Raw genomic sequence first — 19,142 nt, 5'->3', positions numbered from 1 at the left:
AACAGCTGCTCTGAGGTAATTTCCTCTGTTTCTGAGAGCATACTTTACTGGATGCTCTCCCTTTCCAGCAATTTGTTACAACAACCAGAAATACACACAGTTTCAGAATGAGTTTTTAAAAAGGTGATCTGGAAGAAAATCAACAGAAAAACAACCGATTCAAGGAGTTCTTTGAACCTCAGGCCAGCTCAAAAAAGGGCTATTTGAATTTCTTATGTGAAGCTCCAACTCTTGGCTGATAGATGCACATGCAAAGTCTCACATTCCACAAACTTTATGAACTGCAGATGAAGAGATTCCATCTTTTTAACATCACTCTCTTCAACTCTTGGGTACTGGATGCAAGCTGAGAGCTGCTTTGGAGAAGGAGTGCTTAATAAACACAAAGTTACTCCACAAACTACAGGCACTTGAAGGATTAACTGTGTATATCACTACTGAAGGGCAACACAAGGAAAGCCAAAGTTAGCTGGGAATCCACAAAGCAACAAAAGGAAAAGAGGACACTCACCATTAATCTGCTGGGAGGAGATTTTCTCCTCACTTATTTTGTCGTGGCTGCTAAGGAAGACAGGCATGTCTCTGTCTGCTAAGAGATTATCCAGAGCACTGGCTTCATGCTGGGTACGTGCTGTGTATGCTTCCTTGGGCATCTGCACCATGAGATTTGGGAGTGTTTGATCCAGGGGATCCTCCTCGGAGATGTAGGCGTAGGGACAGTACTCTCGGCTCCGGGTGTAGATGTTTGCGTTGTCGTAACAGTCTGAGCAGATCACTAGTGGGGCTGCCCCACCTGATAAACATAATGGAAAAGCAGAATAGTCTCAGAAAGGATGAGGGTGCCTGATTTCCATGGATTTTACATCCTGGTGTGATCCTGTCTTACAGCAGCATTGTTTGAAAGGCCTTTACACAGTACTTGGCTTGAGAAATCAAACTCCCCATGTTCCCCTCACCCAAATTCTTCACAGCACTACCCTTCTGAGGCTGACCAGGGATAACCATGGACATGCTCTCCTGTTTTAAGGGCTCCATACAGGTCCAGCCAGCTAGGGAACCAGGCTGAAACAGCCCTGGAATCAAACTGGGAATACCTGTCCACATCTGCTCTTGGACCTGACTTGGTCCTGCAAGCCAACACACCTCAGAGCTGATGATAAAGTGGTCACTGAGCTGAGCTGCTTCTCAACTCCTTCCTGATTGACTCCTTCCTTTTTTTACAGACAGAGTGCTCAGGCATTGGAATGTGCTGCCCAGGGAGGTGGTGGATTCACCATCCCTGGAGGTTTTCAAGCTGAGACTGGATGTGGCACCGTGGTCTAGTGACCAGTAGGGTTTGACTCGATGATCTTAGAGGTCTCTTCCAACCAAGTTGATTCTATGATACTCTAGTGCAGTGGGACTAGACTAGAGGAAATGGATCATGGGACAGGTGTGAAAAACTTGCACTGAGGGATCACTTTTCAAGGCAGCCTACATAAGGACTGATGGCTCCTCAGCATTTGGATGGCAAAAAATAGCATCTCTGTAGACTGAATGACACTCCTGAAAAGTGTCCAAACAAGATAGGAAATAGCACAGACACCTTATGTCTGGCTGAGGTAGGAATTTCATGCCAAGGACAAGAGGTACAGCAAGTCGTCTTCCAAGCAAACTCTATTTCCACCTCTTCTGGGGAGACATTGGAACAGGTTCCCCAGGGATGTGGTGGCTGCCCCAACCCTGGTGGTGTTCATTCCAGGCTGGATGAGCCTTGAGCAGCCTGATCTAGTGAGGAGGTGTCTCTGCCCAGGGCAGGGGTTGGGACTAGATGAGCTGTAAGGTCCATTCCAACCCTTAAATTCTATGATTCTATGATTCTGCCTGGGCTCTTGAGATGCCAAAGGAAAGAAATAGGCTAAAAATCTGCCTTGACACTTCACCTGTGCTGGCACAGGTACCACACCTGAGGGTTTTGCTTACCATCTGTGCCTTTGTGCACGAAGCTGCCAGCTGGAGGCATCAGCTGCTGATGGCTCCCTGCCTCCGAGTTGCTGTAGCCTTCCTGAGGCTCTGACAGTGTTCCTTGGGAGGACAGATAGCTGGGAATGTCAGCAGGTAGGTTCATCTCCTCTGCAAGGCAAAATTAACACTCATGACACTAACAGCATGAAGATTTCGAGGTTTTCCCAACACTATTCTCCACATTCACAAGAACATCCAGAATTTCACCTCCTAGGTATCTTTTTTTCCTACCTAGTTATCTTTTTTTTTTCCCTGCATCAATGATTAAAAATCTGCATAGCCAGTTCCAAGCTTACAGGCTCAGGATGGAAATTTACCCACATTATTTCAGGTCCTGAAAATATTTCTAAGTTTATTCAAATATTTATTTCCAAACTTTACTGGTTTGCCCTCAATGTAGGACAAACCTAGTGTATAAGGAATAGAATTAGCACACTTCTGATATTTAAAAGAACCTCTAAAATGAAGGAATTTGAGCAAATCCCTGAAGGGATTTTCGAAAGAAATCTTCAGTTCTTTAATCTTATCCATCTGTAATGAATCCAGAAATTTCAAGTGTTTTGGATTAAAAACTGGGCCAAAGACTGTTGCTTTTGTACTTTACCTGTGTTGGTGATGCTGTAATCCTCACTCTTCCTCCTCATGTGGTAGATGACAATAACCCACACCAGGGACGTCCCCACCACGCAGCACACCACGACGATGATCACGATCCCCACTGTGGTCCAGCCATCCTCCTCGTGGGCAATGCCACTCTGGGAAGAATCACAGTTGGGGGATGCCAGGACATTCAGGTAAATATGGCCACGCTCTGTGCCCAGGGTGTTGGACATGATGCAGGTGTACTTCCCAGCATCCTCCAGCCCAGCGTCCACGATGATGAGGAGCTGATTAGCCGCGGCGAAGAAGTGTCGCTCGGTGACGGTCAGAGGACCATCATCCTTGGTCCAGTTGAGGCGAGGGGCAGGGCTGCCACCAGCTATGCACTGCAGGACAGCAGTTTCACCACGGGTCACTGTCCTGTCTTCCAGAGGCCTCACGAAGGAGGGAGTTTCTGGGAGAGTGGAGGAAAAAAATTGTAAGATAACTTCATAGAAACATGGGATGATTTGGGTTGGAAGGATCTTAAAGGTCATCTCATCCCACCCCCTGCCATGGGTAGAAACATCTTCCACCAGCCCAGGTTGCTGCAAGCCCCATCCAACCTGGCCTGGAACACTCCTAGGGATGGAGCAGCCACAGCTTCTCTGGGCAACCTGTGCCAGTGTCTCAGCACCTCACAGGGAAGAATTTCTTCCTAACATATACTCTAAACCTGCTCTCTGTCAGTTTGCCCCATCTGCCTTGATCAAATCTCCACTGGGCAGCACTGCAGCTCAGCTTCTAAAGCTTCACTGTTCAGAAATCACATCAACTGCTGCTCTGTGTTTTACCTTCATTCTCTAAGATTTCAGCTGGCTGCTTACAGCTAAGCTACATGACCACTACAGATGTGCAGGGATCCACCTGCCAGCACAGACCAGCACAGACCAGCACAGACCAGCACAGTCCAGCACAGACCAGCACAGACCAGCACAGCACTCACCCAACACAGTCAGGGTGGCGTTGGCTGAGAGTCCCCCCGCGATGTTCTGGGCCATGCAGCTATAGATGCCCATGTCTTCCATCTTCACGTTTGCAATGAAGAACACATCATCCTCAGGCATGACATGCATCCTCCTCTCTCTTGCAGCAGGGAAGTCTGTGCCACCATCTTTCTGCCAGGAGATCTGTGGGGTGGGGTGGCCCTCAGCAGCACACTCCAGCCTGGCCATGGCCCCGGTGCGGATGGTGAGATCCATGGGGGTTTTCAGGAAAGAAGGGAGCTCTGGAGCAAAGGAGACATCGATTCAGCATTGTCAGGACCAGGTAAAAAAAACAGCAAAAGCTCCACAGCAGAGAGAAAGTATCAAAACAAACATATTTGAAACGTAGCTGAAGTTGTCCCTAAGAGAGAGGCAGATTCTCCCCCAAGAACTGCTCAGATTTCCAGTGGTCATTTCTAAGAGTTGTCCTCCAGATTTAAATACACTACTTGCAGTGTTCATAGAATCCTGGAATGGTTTGGGATGGAAGGACCATCCAGGTCCCAACCCCTGCCCATGGGCAGGGACACCTTCCACTAGCCCAGGTTGCTCCAAGCCCTGTCCAACCTGGCCTGGAACACTCCCAGGCATGGAGCAACCACAGCTTTTCTGGGCAACCTGTGCCAGTGTCTCAGCACCCTCACAGGAGGAATTGCTTCCTAATATTCAACATAAACCTACTCTCTTTCAGTTTAAAGCCATTCAGTTTATTTAAGATGATGCAAAGAACAACATTTCTCATGGAAAGAAGACAGGGAAAAGGTTTAGTCTTCTTCCTAAGCCCTTTGTCACACTTCTTCCCTGGTAACAGGGAAGATGAACTTCCATCTCATCATCTCTGCTCTCAGATGCCATGGATGAGTGGTGTGCTGACTGATGTGAACATTGTCTTCTTGCCTCCCTTCCCTCAAGCCAAAATAAACAGAATCACGACAGTTCAAACCCAAACTATTTCATACTTGACTTTTCAGAGTTTGTTCCCAGTCCTAGTAGTTATTTTTAGGGGCATCTTCCCCAGCTTCACACACATGTGAGAAAGGTGCTGAGTTCTGAAGAGACACCAGAGGGAGCTTTCAGTTTAAAGAATTCCACCTCCATTTAACGGGTGAACAACTAATTGTGTTCTAATGAAAGCCTGGGAGATAACTGCCCCTTTGGAAAAGTGAACAGAGGCTTTTCACCCATAAAAAACCCCACATCACTTCTCTCTCGCTTTATAAAAAGATGTTTGATATTTCTAAACACCAGTGAGACAGACTTGCAAGACTATTTTAGGCCAGCTCTAGTGAAAAGTAGCCTTGTAGTCACTCAAATAAAGCTTTAGTGTTTGTCCTTTGTTAGCACTGTCACTTACCATTGACAGTCAGCTTGGCTTTGTTGGAATAGTTGGAGCCGAAGTGATTGGTGACAATGCACTGATACTTCCCTTCATCAGTGAAGTTGACATTGAAGAGGTGCAGCACAGTGGTGTATTCCAGCACCTCAGCACTCTGCTGCTGGTACCTGGCAAAGTTCTCCACCTCTGCATCATACAGGACTTCGCTGTCCTTGCGCCAGGCTGTGGACATGGGAGAGTCACTGCTGCTCACTGCAGTGCACCTCAGGGTCACGTTCATGCCTCGCAGAGCCACTGTGGTCTCTGGGTGCACTCTGATCTGTGGTTTTGGGAAGTTGTCTGAAAAGAAAACCACCAGAATTAGCTACTTTCCTTTTCAACTTCCAATTAACATCACGAGAAAACTCACTCGAAATACCCCAAAGTAAACTTGGGGAGCAGATGTTCTGCTTGAGGGGCACAAATTCAGCTGTTTTCAGCTGGGAATCAAGCTGTGAAGGAGGATGAGAAGCATAGGTAGGCAGAAAAATCAGCATGGGAAACAATCAGCACAGAAGTGCAGTGCTGAGCAGCTCCTGCCTTTGGTCCAACTAGAACTTGCTCTATTTAAATCACACCCAACAGTCCTGCTCAGCTGAAGAGCTATTCCCATTCCACAAAGCACTGAGACTTTCAGATAGTTTTAAATACCCTGAAGAGCCTTGAAGTTCTACAAGTACAAAGCACAGCAAGGTGGCAGTTCACTATCTCATCCCACTCGATGAGAGTGACTTCAGTACCCATTATTTCAGCAAAGACACTCTGGCAGGCACACACAGAGCAGTGTCAGGCCCCACAGTGCTGATAGGAGGTGGAGAAGAGGGTGATTGCTCCTACAGGAGGATTAGTGTGGCCTTTACCACCAAAGCAATGAAAGAATTGCCTGTAGGTAAGTAACTCTGATCAGACTGGTCACATGGAAAAGGGAACACCAGAGTATTTCCAGACCTGTCACAAACTTCACCCAGGACTCTGGGCAAAGTTTTCCATCTCACAGTTCAGTTACAACCATAAACAGGTTTATGTCCAAAATTGTGGTGGTAGAGACCAGATAAACATTGCATATATGGAGCATCAGAGTGCAGAGAGTCTGAACTACCCTAACTATTGTTAGTTAGTCTGAACTACTCTAACTACTTCTCTGGTGTCCAGAGAAGCTGTGGCTGCTCCATCCCTGGGAGTGTTGCAGGCCAAGTTGGATAGGGCTTGGAGCAACCTGGGCTGGTGGAAGGTGTCCCTGCCCATGGCAGGGGTTGGAACTGGATAATCTTTAAGGTCACTTCCAACCCAAACCATTCCATGATTCTATGATACTCTAGCCTTGCTGCTATGGACAAGAACCAGTAAGGAAGTGTCAAACAGCCCTCCCAAAGCTAAGCAGGGAGAATGGAAGCATAACTGGATTTTACCAGTAACCTAAATGAAAACCAATTCAGTCTCACACAATTAGTCCCTCAGGTTAGCTTCAGTGCTCAAACACCACAAATCAGAGCAAAGAGAAACAGAATTAAACCCCAAACTCCACAGCAGACTCAGAGATGCCTTGTGTGCATCATGGCCCAGACCAAGTCCCTCCAGCAGTGCCTGATTTCATCAGGTACCTGCACAGACATGTGTTACCACCTTGTTATATCAAAAGTCATTCAAAATACAAACCACAGACGAAGTCATCGGGGTCCACACTGAGGAGGCTTTGTCCTGCTAACCACTCAGGGTGAGCACAGCTAACATTTACAGCCTGCTGCAAGTAGCTCTCAGTGAGCCACTGGGGCAGCCACTTCAACTGGCAGTCACAGAGCAAACTGCTGGTGTTCAAAATCCTGCAGAAAGGAGGCAAAACAAAAGGGTGATTCGTTTATTTCACATTCCTGCATGTGATTTCGTGCAGCAAAACAACTTAATCCATGCAGAAACCTCCAGATTTTCAGGATTCTTTTACACCTATGGGTATTTATTATAAAATCTTAGCTATTTGTGCTAGAAACAATCTATGTTGGTGCTAAAAACTTCTATTTCACTTGGATTCTGGAGCTTATAACCTTGGATATTCAACTTGTTCAAAAAAGCAAAACACGAAGCCTATGTTTACAATTAGCTCATCCCTCTTTAAAGCAATTAAAAGGAACACAACCCTGCAGAGCAGCTCCATGTCTCAAACTAAACACACCTGCCCTTATGAAACGAGTAGAAGCCTCTACTCATGACATTACTCAATGCTCAATACATTTTCATGCCAGCTGATAAATATTTAAGACTGAAAGTGATTTGCTCCATACAGGTATAAACTACAGATCAGTTTTCCCTGCTCCACAGAAGAACTGCCAACAGGAAACAATAATGGGTCACTTTTTCCCCCACCATCTGCTTGCAGAGGTTCCTAAATAGTATCTCTGAGGATGACAGACTGGAGATAGTCCAGCAGTTAAGAAGTGATCTGCTCTGAATCCCTCAGTGGGAGAGGAGAGGCACCAAACAAGCCAGGATTCCACCACCCTGCTCTTTGCCTGTGATTCCTCACTTCTAAGGTACATTAGAGAAGGGAAAAAAAGTCTGTAACACCTAAAATGTGCCTCCTCACACTGGCAGATCTTGCAGACTATGTCCATCTGGCCAAGGTTAACTAATGCACTAAGTTTTAGAGCAGATTACACGATATTCAGAGACTTTATCTCACAGAAAGGAGTGTGTTACAGCAGGATTAGTCTCGGGTGTGAAGGTCACTTCACATTAGAATACTTCCAATGTCTGAAGAACACGAGAGGCTGCAGCAGCTTAAGCATCTGCTGAGCATGTAAAAATTCTTGTCTAGTTGTCAATTTTAAAGCCTTTCCCTAGCCCTAAAAATAGGAAGACAAAAAGTAGGGTTTGTTAACCCCCACTGAAAGATTCCTGATGAATTGTTTCCTTTGTTCACTGCCCACATGCAGTGAGTGCTGAGCTGGCTGCAAAACCATAAGATAAGGAAAACTTAATGGTTCAACACTACAGGAAAAAAAATGTCTCCTATTAACTGCAACTAAGAAAATGAAGGTGCAGGTGTTATCAATCCTTAAATCTAAATACACTGTGGCTGTGCAAATAATGGTGATGAACTTACAGCTCCTTCAGCTGAGTCTGGGCAAAGGCATTTTCCTGGATGGACATTACTGCATTGTTGCTCAAATCTCTGTAAGCAAAGAGCACAATAAAGGGTCAGGGTGATTTCATATATTGCCTTCAGTTAAATTCCTGGAAAATGGACAGAGAGAACAAGACTGAAGCTGACAAATAATTAGAAGTTCTATCAAGTAAAGTACTTACAGGTGTTCAAGTCCTTCGAGACCAGAGAATGCCTTTTTGGTAATTGACTTAATCTGGTTTCCTTGCAAGATTCTGAAAAACAAAGCCCCAGAAACCAGTCTTGAGTGTCAGAGTTCACAAAAAATGAAGTTTTTTTCTAATTCTATCTGAGCTAGAAGGTTAAATATTACTTTTTTTTAGCTTACAGGCTCAATTAATTTTCCCAAGAAGAGTTTCTTAACTTAGAGATTTGGATTATAGCTGTGCCAGAAGATAATTTAAGTCAGCAGAATGACACAGTGGCAAATAAAACTTGGGAGTGGAGCACTAACTTCCTAACACCAATGTGCCACAATCACACCAGTTCACAACCAGTGTCTGTAGCTCCATGGGATGGAGCTTCCTCCAAAGCACATGGCACTGGATGAAAGGTGCATAGTCTAAGAACTGAAAAGCTGTGAATTCAACAGGGTTCCATATTTGCTCAAAAATACTTTGAGTTTTGGGGTTATTTTTGTGATAGGCAGTAACTTTTACCCAAACTGAAGCAGCACAAAAAATCATCACAGAGAGAGAGTGAGCTATGAAACAGCAAATGCAGCCAAGTAGTTGAACTTCATGTCTTCCAGTTGGTCCTGCAAGGTGATCCAGTGCTCCAGATCCAATGTTCTGAACATGGAACCCAAACTTCTGCCAAGAGGTTGTGGCACACGAGTGGGAACCCAGTGAGAACAGCTGCCACTAGAAAGGCTTTCTGCCTCTTGTCATTGATTAACAATTACTTAATGTTTTGCATTCTCCCTCTCCTCTGCCTGCCTGGGAAGTGCTGTCATTCCCAGGGTTTGTAATACATACAGCTTATCCAGCCTGCTGAGTCCCACAAATGCTTCATTTGCATCTTCTATGGCCCAGGAGATCTCGTTGTTCCGCAAGTCCCTGCAGGAGAAGAACTTTCTGAGAAAGAAGTCTTGGAACATCATCATGCTCATGGCTAGTGGTGAGCTGGGGAAGAGACCTGACTGCTGCAGGGCCAGGCACAGTGTCACCTGCAAGGTCTCAACCAGGTACAGTTTTTACCAGGAAGACCTCAAATCTTCCCTAAAACTAAGCTTGTCAGGAGATGAATCTCTCCCTCCAGAGCTGTAAGGGAAAACTGTTCATGCTCATTGCTGCAGCCAGAACCACAAACAAATTCTGCAGCACAACTTCTTGATGTGGTATTTAAGGAAAGACCCGGTCTGACCAGCACTTGTCATGTGAGGGACTGTTTGCCAGGAGCTGGGAGAGGCTCCTGAAGCAAGTTAGTTCATGTAAGTGAATTAAGCAATACACCAGCAGCATTAATCTTCCCCAGTAACAGGCTTACACCAGCATTAGCATATTAAGAGATTACACACAGGTTACAGTGCAGTCCTGCCAGGCACACAGTGGTAGATTTTTCCCAATGAAGTTGGTATTCTGCTCACAAATCTCGTTATCAGCTAATGGGATTTCTCATTGACCTCTGCACAGCACTTCAGCCCCTTATGGAGAAGAGAGGTCTAAACAGCAAAAGCAATAGAGCAATATGGTTTGGAGAGGATTAAATGCTTTTTAGAGAGAAGAAGGAATAAATTCAGTCACAGTTTTAGCCTGACTGGCATGGACTGAGCCAAGAGCATGTTCTGATACCACCATGCACAGAAGTCCCTGCAGACAGGAGTGTGCTTAAAGGAAATTCCATGGATACAAATCAGTCAGTTCTGTGTTTTACCAGATATTATAAGCAACAGTTTGATGGAGCTTCCAAAACAGAAGCAGCTACATGCACAGGCAACTGTCTACATCACTCAAACACTTCTTTCCATGTGGTAATGGTGGAAAAGTGAAGCATCTCCTTCCTTGGATGAGACTAAATTGTGTAGAACACCATCCTGGAAAAGACTGGGATCAACCTCCAGGACACCATCAATGGGAACATTATTTTCTTAACCTTCTTATTTTGAAACATGGGAGTCTTGTTCTTCACACCAGCTAACAGTAATCTCCACAATTAATACATATACACACTTCAAATTTGAGGACAAAAAGAAAGGAATTCCATGTTTCATGCATCACAAGTTCTGAACAAATATGGCCTTGATACTTGCTCATATTAAGTGTTTTCCTCTTTAAAAATTATTCAAGCTAAAGTCCTTGACATGGATGTGATCTAATGAGATGAATAATATGCCAAAATTTATTTCCAAGTTACTAATCCTTGCAATTTAAAACTTGCTTCTAGAATTTTCTCCAGGTCTGCTGCAGAATTTTAGACTGGGAATGCTGGAGAATATAAATGCCAAACTACTCACAGCATGAGGAAGTAAATAATGTGCTAAGATGTAAAACTTCAGGGCTATTCTTAGCTACATCTTGAATCCTACTTTGCTCTTATTATCTTGCAACCAATATCAGCTTTACAGTTTATTTCCCAACACTGCAGAGTGGCAGGAGCTGAACACACAGAAATATTTACATCAGCCTTCTCACTGAACCAACCAACACAACTAATCCCACAGCTACACAGTATCTCTTGCTGTTTGAAGTATTTTTACACTCCACTACTCAGACCACTTAGCAAAACGAGTGAGCAACCCAAAAGAAAAGCCCCTCATTGTGTGAGCTGAGGAGTTGGCTCCTCATGCCTGGCTGGGCACGAATGCTTGGAGCCTTGTTAATCACCAGTGCCCTCCTGTCCTGCACATTCCAGCCCCAAAGCAAAGGACCAACCCCTTGGCTGCTGACACCCCTGAGAGCCCAGGAAAACCTACTAATTAATCTACTCTTGGTCTTTTTTTTTGTCTTTTTTTTTTTTTTTCATGCTACTCTAAATCTAAGAAATTAGGTTTAATTATTTCATTAAAAGGTTGCATTAAGGTTAACAGAATATGACTGCTTACATAAATCTCTCCGGTGAGTTTGCTTATTTAAGCATTTATTTAATGAAGTGACAGAGGGGTTATAAACTTTCACTCCTTTCTCAAGTACCATTGTTTAGGATAATTACAACTGTTCAGATCTACTTGGGACAGGATTGGGGCTTTTCAGAAATATCCAACAGCTGCAGCTGCTAGGAAAGGTCTTGGCAAGTGCAGAGCTGTGTCCCTGACAGCAAGAGGCAACCCCACACCCCCTTGTAAGGCCTGTGGCTTCAGCACACAGGCAGGGTGGGCTAAACCACACCTTCTGCAACACAAAAGGCTTCACTACTTGGGTTCTGAGGTCCCAAGCCTAACAAAACCCTCTGGAATAAAGAGGTCCAGGCTGTTTGCTCCATACCTCTCAACACCGGTAGGATATGCATCTTGGGCACTCAAGGTCACCAAGTCAGTGTTTCTTAACACCACTAAAATGGAGTGGTTGGTTTGTTTTAGTTGGGCTGGAACTCTGTTATCTTGGCAAACCAAAAGATTATCAGCCCCACCACACCTGCAGGCAGGACAGCACCCAACAATGATCTCAGGCTTCCACTCAGTGCAATATCCATTGTCTTTATTTCCAAAAGCTTCACTGCCTGAAACTGCAGTGCCAATGAGAAGTTTTGTGTACTTACAAGGTTTGAAGATTTGTCAGCCCTCTGAAGACACCATCAGCAATGTGACTAATGCGATTGTCACCCAGGTTCAGTTTCTCCAACAAGCCAAGTCCCACAAAAGCAGATTCCTTGAGGCGAGTGAGCTGGTTGTAGGACAAGTCTCTGGAAACATGGAACATGCACTTTAAAGGCAAGCAGGGGGGATTAATTATGAAGATGCTATCTCACTTGATTAACTATTGTGCTGTGATTAATTTCTCTAGCAGAACACATCGAAGTGAAACACACAGCATTACCATGGGCCTAAGGAGGAAATGGAGCACTTCCTTTGGTAATTCATTCTGGCCAATCTGTTACTGCAACATTCCAAAATCCCCAATGAAAAGCAGCCCAGGACTTACAGCTCAGCAAGTCTTTGGCAGAACTCCCATGCATCTGGGCTGATCCTGGTGATGGCATTTTGGCTCACATAGAGTTGCTGCAATGTCCTCAGTCCATACAGCCAACCCTTGTTTACTTCTGTTAAGTTATTATGTTCCAGTTCTCTAAGGAATTAGAAGGAAAAACATTTGTCGAGGAGATAATCAATGAAACGTCTATTTACAAAATTTCCACCTTGTGGATCTCAAAATGACTTAGTGACATTAATCCTTAGCCAACACAACATGAACAATTGTGTTCAGCCCATTGAAACCACAAGAGAAGGTAAGTGTATGAAGAAGTGTGTAACTCAACACCAGCTGAAGTGATCCAGGGGCAGAAGTAAAACTAGTCTCTACTCTCTAAGATTACTTCTACTTTAGAAGTCTTTTGCTAACACAGCATGGCACACCCTGGTGCTTGCTCTGCCCCTCACACAGCACAGAACTGTCCCATGGTATGAGGACTGCAAACAAAAAACCAGCAAAAAGCAACACAGAGTCAAAGTTTTTGATCACCAAGTGGGAAGATGTTGGGGAGAGCACCAATATCATGGAATCACTGAATGGTCTGGGTTAAAAGGGATTTTAAAGACACTTCCACCCCCCTGCCAGGGGCAGGGACACCTTCCACTGCATCAGGTTGCTCAGAGCCCCATCCAGCCTGGTCTTGAACACTTTCAGGGCTGGGGAATTGTATCTTTCCAGCCCTGAAGTAACCACTCATGATATCAAAAAAATGGAAAATACTCCTTTCCTGTGGTGCTCATTGATATCTCAGCATGGCCTTGCTGCAAGAGAAACCATACAGGACCCAACCCTCCACACTCAGAGCCTCTAAAAGAAATTCCACAACAAGGCATACTCACAATTCCTCTATATTACCCAGGCCAAAGAAAGCTCCATCCATTAGTTTGCTAATCCCATTGCGCTGCATTTTCAAGGATTTTAAGGATTCCAGTCCTTGGAATGTAAGACTTTCCACTACTTTAATCCGGTTCCTTTTCAGTTCCCTTTTATAAAGACGACAAACAAATGTTAAGACACCTTTCAGTAAGCACTTTGTGAAAGTCAAGGACCTGCTGAGGTGAACAAAGAGCTGTAAACGTTGTGGTTTTCCCCTCTCAAACTGTTACTTACAGAAACTGCACGTGAGGCAACTTGAAGATCTTTGGTGGAATCACACTAATCCTATTCCTGTTGAGCTTTACCACCATCAGTGAGCTAGATAAATTATCAAGGCACCCTGCTTCTAGGGTAGTTATCCTGTTGTTACTCAGATTCCTAGGGAAGGAAGAGGGAAAGGCCTTTCAGGACATGGAGGATTTTAAGAACACAAGTACATCAGTATCTCAGAGCAAACACATTTCACAAGGACCTCAAGTTCTGACAGTCACAACAGTTCTGGGATACCAAATTAAATCCATTTTCCCAAAGGAGTCAGTGCAAGGAGCTGATTTTGACTATATGTCCATGCTTCAGTTAGACATGGTTAAGGCAATGCCCACAGTGATCTACTCCAACAGGGCAGAAACCATTCCCTGTCCCTGCTGGCTGATGTACACCTGCACTTTGACAACAGCAGTAATTGTTTTCCATGCTATTTGGGAAAATGCAAGATGGATTGATATAAAAAGTATTTGATTTCAAGCACATCTGTAGCTCCATTAAGCACTGGTACCAGTTCAAAGACATGCAAAACTCCCTACTTCAAGATAGCAACTTTAGAGTAGATTAGCTCTCCAACATTATCCCTGTAGTGCCAAGAATCCCAGACACAACAGATCACTTGTACTTACAGGTACTTGAGTTGCATCCGTGGAAAAGAAGAGGCTTTAATTTCGGAGATAAGATTAGAACTAAGATCTAGATTTTCCAATGAAAGGTAGAGCTGGAGCTGCTCAGCATTTATTTCTGGAATGGTATTGTGTACCCTGAAAGAGATCAGCAATAAATATGGTTATCAAAACATCTCATCCTTCCAGTTGCATGGCTGAAACAGCTAGAGGATTCTGTGTAATATCACAGTGAGCCTCCTGAACGGGACATGCACCACATGCTTCCAAAAGTGTTAACTCCTAGAGCAATCCTGCAAATCCAAGAGCTATTTGCCACCTTGACAGATGAAGAGATTCAAATTCTGAGGCTTGTAGCTGGGGCTGCTCCTTGTGGGAACTGTCATTGCCAGACTGAATCCCTCCCCTTCAAAGCTGCCTGCCTTGGTTGACTGCATTTTATTGGTAATTTAGGGTGACTTGATTGTCTAACTGATTTGTATTTCTTTAAAGAGTGCTTACATATTCCCTAAAGCCCTTCAGCTGAGCAGTATGGCAAGACAAAAGGAGATGTTTCCCTGCAATTGGAGAGCAGAACTCTAACATGATTCTCCCATTTGTTAAACAAGAAAAAGGCAGATGAGCTGTTACTTACAATGAGAGAAGAGTTATATTGGAAGTTGTTTCTCCAAAATATGGGATTTCACTTAGCTCGTTGTAATTCATTTTCCTTAAAGAGAGAGAAAAAAAAAGATTACTTCAAAGGGTAGAAAAACTCTTCTGCACGCAGCAGAAATAATTCATATCATAACACATTGCATTTGTTACATTAATAATACTTAGTAGCTGACAAAAAAAAAAAAAAGATTCCCTAAAAGCTTAAATGCTCATAATTTGAACAATTTAACAGTGTCATAAGTTAGCTTTGCCCATTTTCATGGATACCATTGCTTCTTTTTCATTTAAAATCAGCTACAGCCAAAACAAACACGTCTCATTTCTCTTTAAAAACAGTGGTTTGCTAATCTATTATGAAAAGGTTTTCTGCTCACAAAGCAGCAGTTTTATATATAAAATGTGCTGCCAACACAGAACATCCATTTTTAATTAGCTGGCACTGAGTATTTCTGCAAGTCAGACCAGATCTCACATGCAATGAAACATCCTAATTAGAACTAGGTAAGATATCTTTAGAGCTCATCCTCATAGCAACCAACTTACACTTCTTGTAGGGTATGAACAGACATATCAATGCTCCAGTTGGATGACAATAAATGATTATGACTCAAATCCCTAGAGAACAGAGAGAAAAGTTATTTAGCTCCTGGAATAAAATGAAACAAAACTAAAACATGTATACTTTGTGCAACCTAAAGTTTTAAACTTTACTTATGATACAGTTCCTCCTTTACCAAAGGAAAGAGCTTGTCCTACTGGTCACCCAAAATAAAGTCCAGATAGTTCTATTTCTCTGCTTGAATCAAATAACTTTTTGTTACAAAGGTTTCTTTAAAGGGAGCTCATACCTGACCAGAGCATTTTTCCTTTAACCCAGAGCTTCATAGACAACATTTGCCTATCACAAAAAGCACTGAGAACAGTTTCTTACAAAATGCCTCTGACTGAAGTGTTTTCTGCAGCTTGATCCCCATTTTCTCAGCTTTCCAAAGATGCTGACTAGCCAAGGCAGGCTTATTTTAGAGGAACACCATACACACAATTACCAAACAAGCTGGAGGGGAGGGAACCACAAGGCTGGGAAGCTTACAGCCAGATGCTTTAGTGCCAGTTGGTTCTGTTTATAGGAATCAAATGCAGGAGTTGGATTGTTTCAATAGGCAAGAGAGTCGTTAAATCTGGTTTTAATGCCCACACTGGATGTTGATGCTATTCCCATTGCTATCACTTTACACAGGCTTTTAGTTTTGCCTTAGACTTGGTGCATAAAATCTTGCAGGAAAATCCCAACAAACTGGTCCACTCAGAGTGTGTCTCTGAGCTAGGAAGATGGGGAAGGGTCTGGAAGGGCCACATGAGTAGCAGCTGAGGTGACTTGGCTTGTTCCAGCCTGGAAAAGAGACTGAGGGCAGAGCTCATTGGGATCTGCAGCACCAATCTCTGCTCTGTCTGAGCAGTGAAAGGGAATGGCATGAAGCTGTGTCAGGAGACGGTTAGGCTGGATAGTATGAACAAGTTCTTCCCCCAGAGGGTGGCTGAGCACTGGAACAGCTCCCCAGGGCAATGGTCACAGCCTCAAGCCTAACAGAGCTCAAGGAGCATTTGGACAACCCTCTCAGGCACATGATGGGATTTTGGGGCTGTCCTGTGCAGGGCCAAGAGCTGGACTGATGATCCTTGTGGGTCCCTTCCAGCTCAGGATCTTCTCTGATTCTATTCTCCTTGAGCTGTCAGACCACTCTTGATCTGTAATAGCAAAAGCTATTAGGAGAGAGCAATGACTTGACAGACTATCTCTTGTTAACCTCCACTCAGGTTCAGCATAAAGATACTGTTCTCGCAATGAATCATTAAAATCCTGTGTGTCACAGCAAGTCAGGTGGTTGTTAATGTATTCTTTTAATTACATCAGGATGCAAATTAGACAGATAGAGCAGCAAACAGGTTTGCAAACAACTATTCATTCCTACAATTAAAAGAGAAAGCATCAAGAGAACGTGGAGAAGAGAACAACTGCAGCCACTGAACTCTACACTGCAGCTCTGCTCCTCAGCACACACAGTAATTAAGCCAGTCCTAAATGCCAGGAACACACAAAAACAACTGTGCATGAACTGCCCCTTGAGCAGATTTCCCACCTCAGGGATGCTGAGTGCTCAGAGCATCCTCTGGGGCTGCCTGAATCACCCTGAGCCCAGCTAAGCCCCAGGCCCTGGGCACCCACAGGAGCCTGGCAGAGCCCACAGCAGCCACCAGCCAGGCTTGGTGGAGGGAATGCTGATCCCAAATCCCAGTGGTAGACTCTTTCCTGCATGTTTCAAACATGCAGGCACCCAGCCAGTGCTGAGGAGACTGATTTGGAGCAGTGGCTTTAACCAGACTGGGGAGTACTAAGCCACACTGTTTCCAAAGGACCTGAGCACAAGCCATGGAGGAAGGAGGAGACAATGGACACAGAAGATAACAACACACCCTTCGAGGTGCCCAGGTATTGCACTGATGAGCAAAACCATGCCATGGGTGCTGAGCCAGACCAACCTGTGCATCAGGCATGGCTGGAGGGCACTGACAAAGATCTCCAGAGTCAGATTAATACACAAAGAAAACTGAAACCTGAATTTTCTAAGGCTTTCAGGAAGAATAACATATAGTACTTTGGTTGAAGGGGATTTACACTGATCCTCTGCTCCACCTGCCTGACCACAAGTTAAAGGAAATTATCCAGGACACTGTCACATGCCTTTCAAACCCTGACAGCAATGGGGCCTGGGTCTTGAGGACCTCCTAACAGTCAGCTGTGTCTCCTCCAGCCTACTGTCTTACTACCAAGTTAGAAATTAAGATTGTATTTTAGAAAGCCCAGGAAAGTATTTTTCTATTATCATTCAAATTTGGACTACAACAAGGTCGGCATTACACTCAGTCCTCTTGCAAGAAGTTGGGTATAGTTCACACTTAAACCAGTTCTGACATTATCTATATCTGGTGTCTGTTATTGATGCTTTTCTTCTTCAAACAGACCAACTGATCACTAAATACAGAGTCAAATACATTGGCTGATTTCCTGTGTTTAGAGATTAATCAATCACACAGCTGAGATCCCGGCTATCCTGCAGAACCAGATGCAATTCCCTTGCTCTGGAAAAGCCAAACCCCATCGTTCCAGCAGCTCTTGCATTGTAACTGGAAGGCTCGAGCTGTGCAAATCCAGAGCAAACATGCAAAATTGTGTATTTCAGAGATTCATCTGGTATTGTATATAACATCATCTAAACATTCATTTTGAGCTGAAGTGGTATTCATCTCTTAAGTAAATACAGCAGAACACACACACCAGATTGATTACTGCAAGCTTATTCCTGGAGAATGATCTTAATTCAGCCCAGCTGACACACTGTGGCACTGTGCTGGCACAGGTGTTGAGGCAGCAACACAGACAGTCATACAAGCTCACCCAAATAACCTACCCTGAATGGAACTTGCTGAACTAATTAACTGATATCTAATCTACTTTTAATCATCATCTCCCTAGTTACCAGGATATATAAACACACTTACTGGTATAGGACTGGAGGCAGTGACCACCAGCATTGTGCTTCCCTCTGCCTCCACACATGATCACCCTACAAACATCTCTTGTCCTAAAGAGTCTAACATCAATTTGCAGATGTATAAAAATCTATCCTAACGTCCCAACTTCCTAACCCTTTTCATCACCCACTAGGATGGCCACAAAATATGTATAACTTCACAGGAAAAATGAAGTTACAGTTGCCCAGATACTTCCATCATGAAAACAAGTTCTAAAAGTGCTCTCCTAGCCATATTGAAAACAAAACCCCAAAATAAAACAAACCCTACAAACACTGGAAGCATCACCTGCAAGTAGTTTTAAAGAATTAGGAAAGAGAAGAATCCTTACTCCTCAAAGCCAGGTAAAATGGTATCACAGAACTAAGAGAGAAAAGGACATCAGGGACTTAATCATGCGAGGAAAAATTAGGCTTTGATTAGTTTTAAACAGCTGGTATGGATTAGAGCTCCTTTGGATTCAGAACTGCTAATGCAGTGCTAGTGAAGAAAAATGTCACCCACGCACTTTGTGTGCCAAAATCCTGAAAGCCACAACAGAGGATAGACACAGAATGGATTGAGTGCAGCCCTGAGAAGGACTATGGGGGTGTTGGTGGATGAGAAGCTCAACACGACCCAGAAATGTGCATCTGCAGCCCAGAGCCCTCTGTGTGCTGGGCTCATCCCACAGCGTGGGCAGCAGTGAGTGGGGATTCTGCCCCTCTGCCCCACTCAGCTGAGACACAGCTGCAGTGCTGCCTCCAGCTCTGGGACCCCAAGAGAAGCAGAACGTGGAGCTGCTGGAGTGAGTTCAGAGGAGGACACAGAGATGCTCTGAGAGCTGGAGGACCTCTGCCC

General features: G+C 44.3%; 1 protein-coding gene across 1 annotated transcript in view; it reads right to left on the bottom strand.

The window, feature by feature from the left end:
• The window catches only part of LRIG2 (leucine-rich repeats and immunoglobulin-like domains 2), a gene marked incomplete at both ends in the record, with an annotated part of 16,093 nt that extends 767 nt beyond the window's left edge, over positions 1-15,326 (bottom strand). Inside the window, 16 exons of the mRNA XM_009080073.1 lie at positions 512-793; positions 1,963-2,112; positions 2,609-3,058; positions 3,590-3,871; positions 4,984-5,304; positions 6,661-6,824; positions 8,102-8,170; positions 8,305-8,376; positions 9,139-9,219; positions 11,858-12,001; positions 12,241-12,384; positions 13,128-13,271; positions 13,399-13,542; positions 14,058-14,192; positions 14,689-14,763; positions 15,255-15,326. Of these exons, the coding sequence (XP_009078321.1) occupies positions 512-793; positions 1,963-2,112; positions 2,609-3,058; positions 3,590-3,871; positions 4,984-5,304; positions 6,661-6,824; positions 8,102-8,170; positions 8,305-8,376; positions 9,139-9,219; positions 11,858-12,001; positions 12,241-12,384; positions 13,128-13,271; positions 13,399-13,542; positions 14,058-14,192; positions 14,689-14,763; positions 15,255-15,326 (2,729 nt within the window). The remainder of the gene's footprint in view (positions 1-511; positions 794-1,962; positions 2,113-2,608; positions 3,059-3,589; positions 3,872-4,983; positions 5,305-6,660; positions 6,825-8,101; positions 8,171-8,304; positions 8,377-9,138; positions 9,220-11,857; positions 12,002-12,240; positions 12,385-13,127; positions 13,272-13,398; positions 13,543-14,057; positions 14,193-14,688; positions 14,764-15,254) is intronic.
• Between the last annotated feature and the right edge of the window lie 3,816 nt (positions 15,327-19,142).

The sequence above is a fragment of the Acanthisitta chloris genome, unplaced genomic scaffold, assembly GCF_000695815.1.
Source record: "Acanthisitta chloris isolate BGI_N310 unplaced genomic scaffold, ASM69581v1 scaffold5938, whole genome shotgun sequence".
NCBI lineage: Eukaryota > Metazoa > Chordata > Aves > Passeriformes > Acanthisittidae > Acanthisitta > Acanthisitta chloris.
This window is presented reverse-complemented; position numbering and strand designations above follow the sequence as displayed.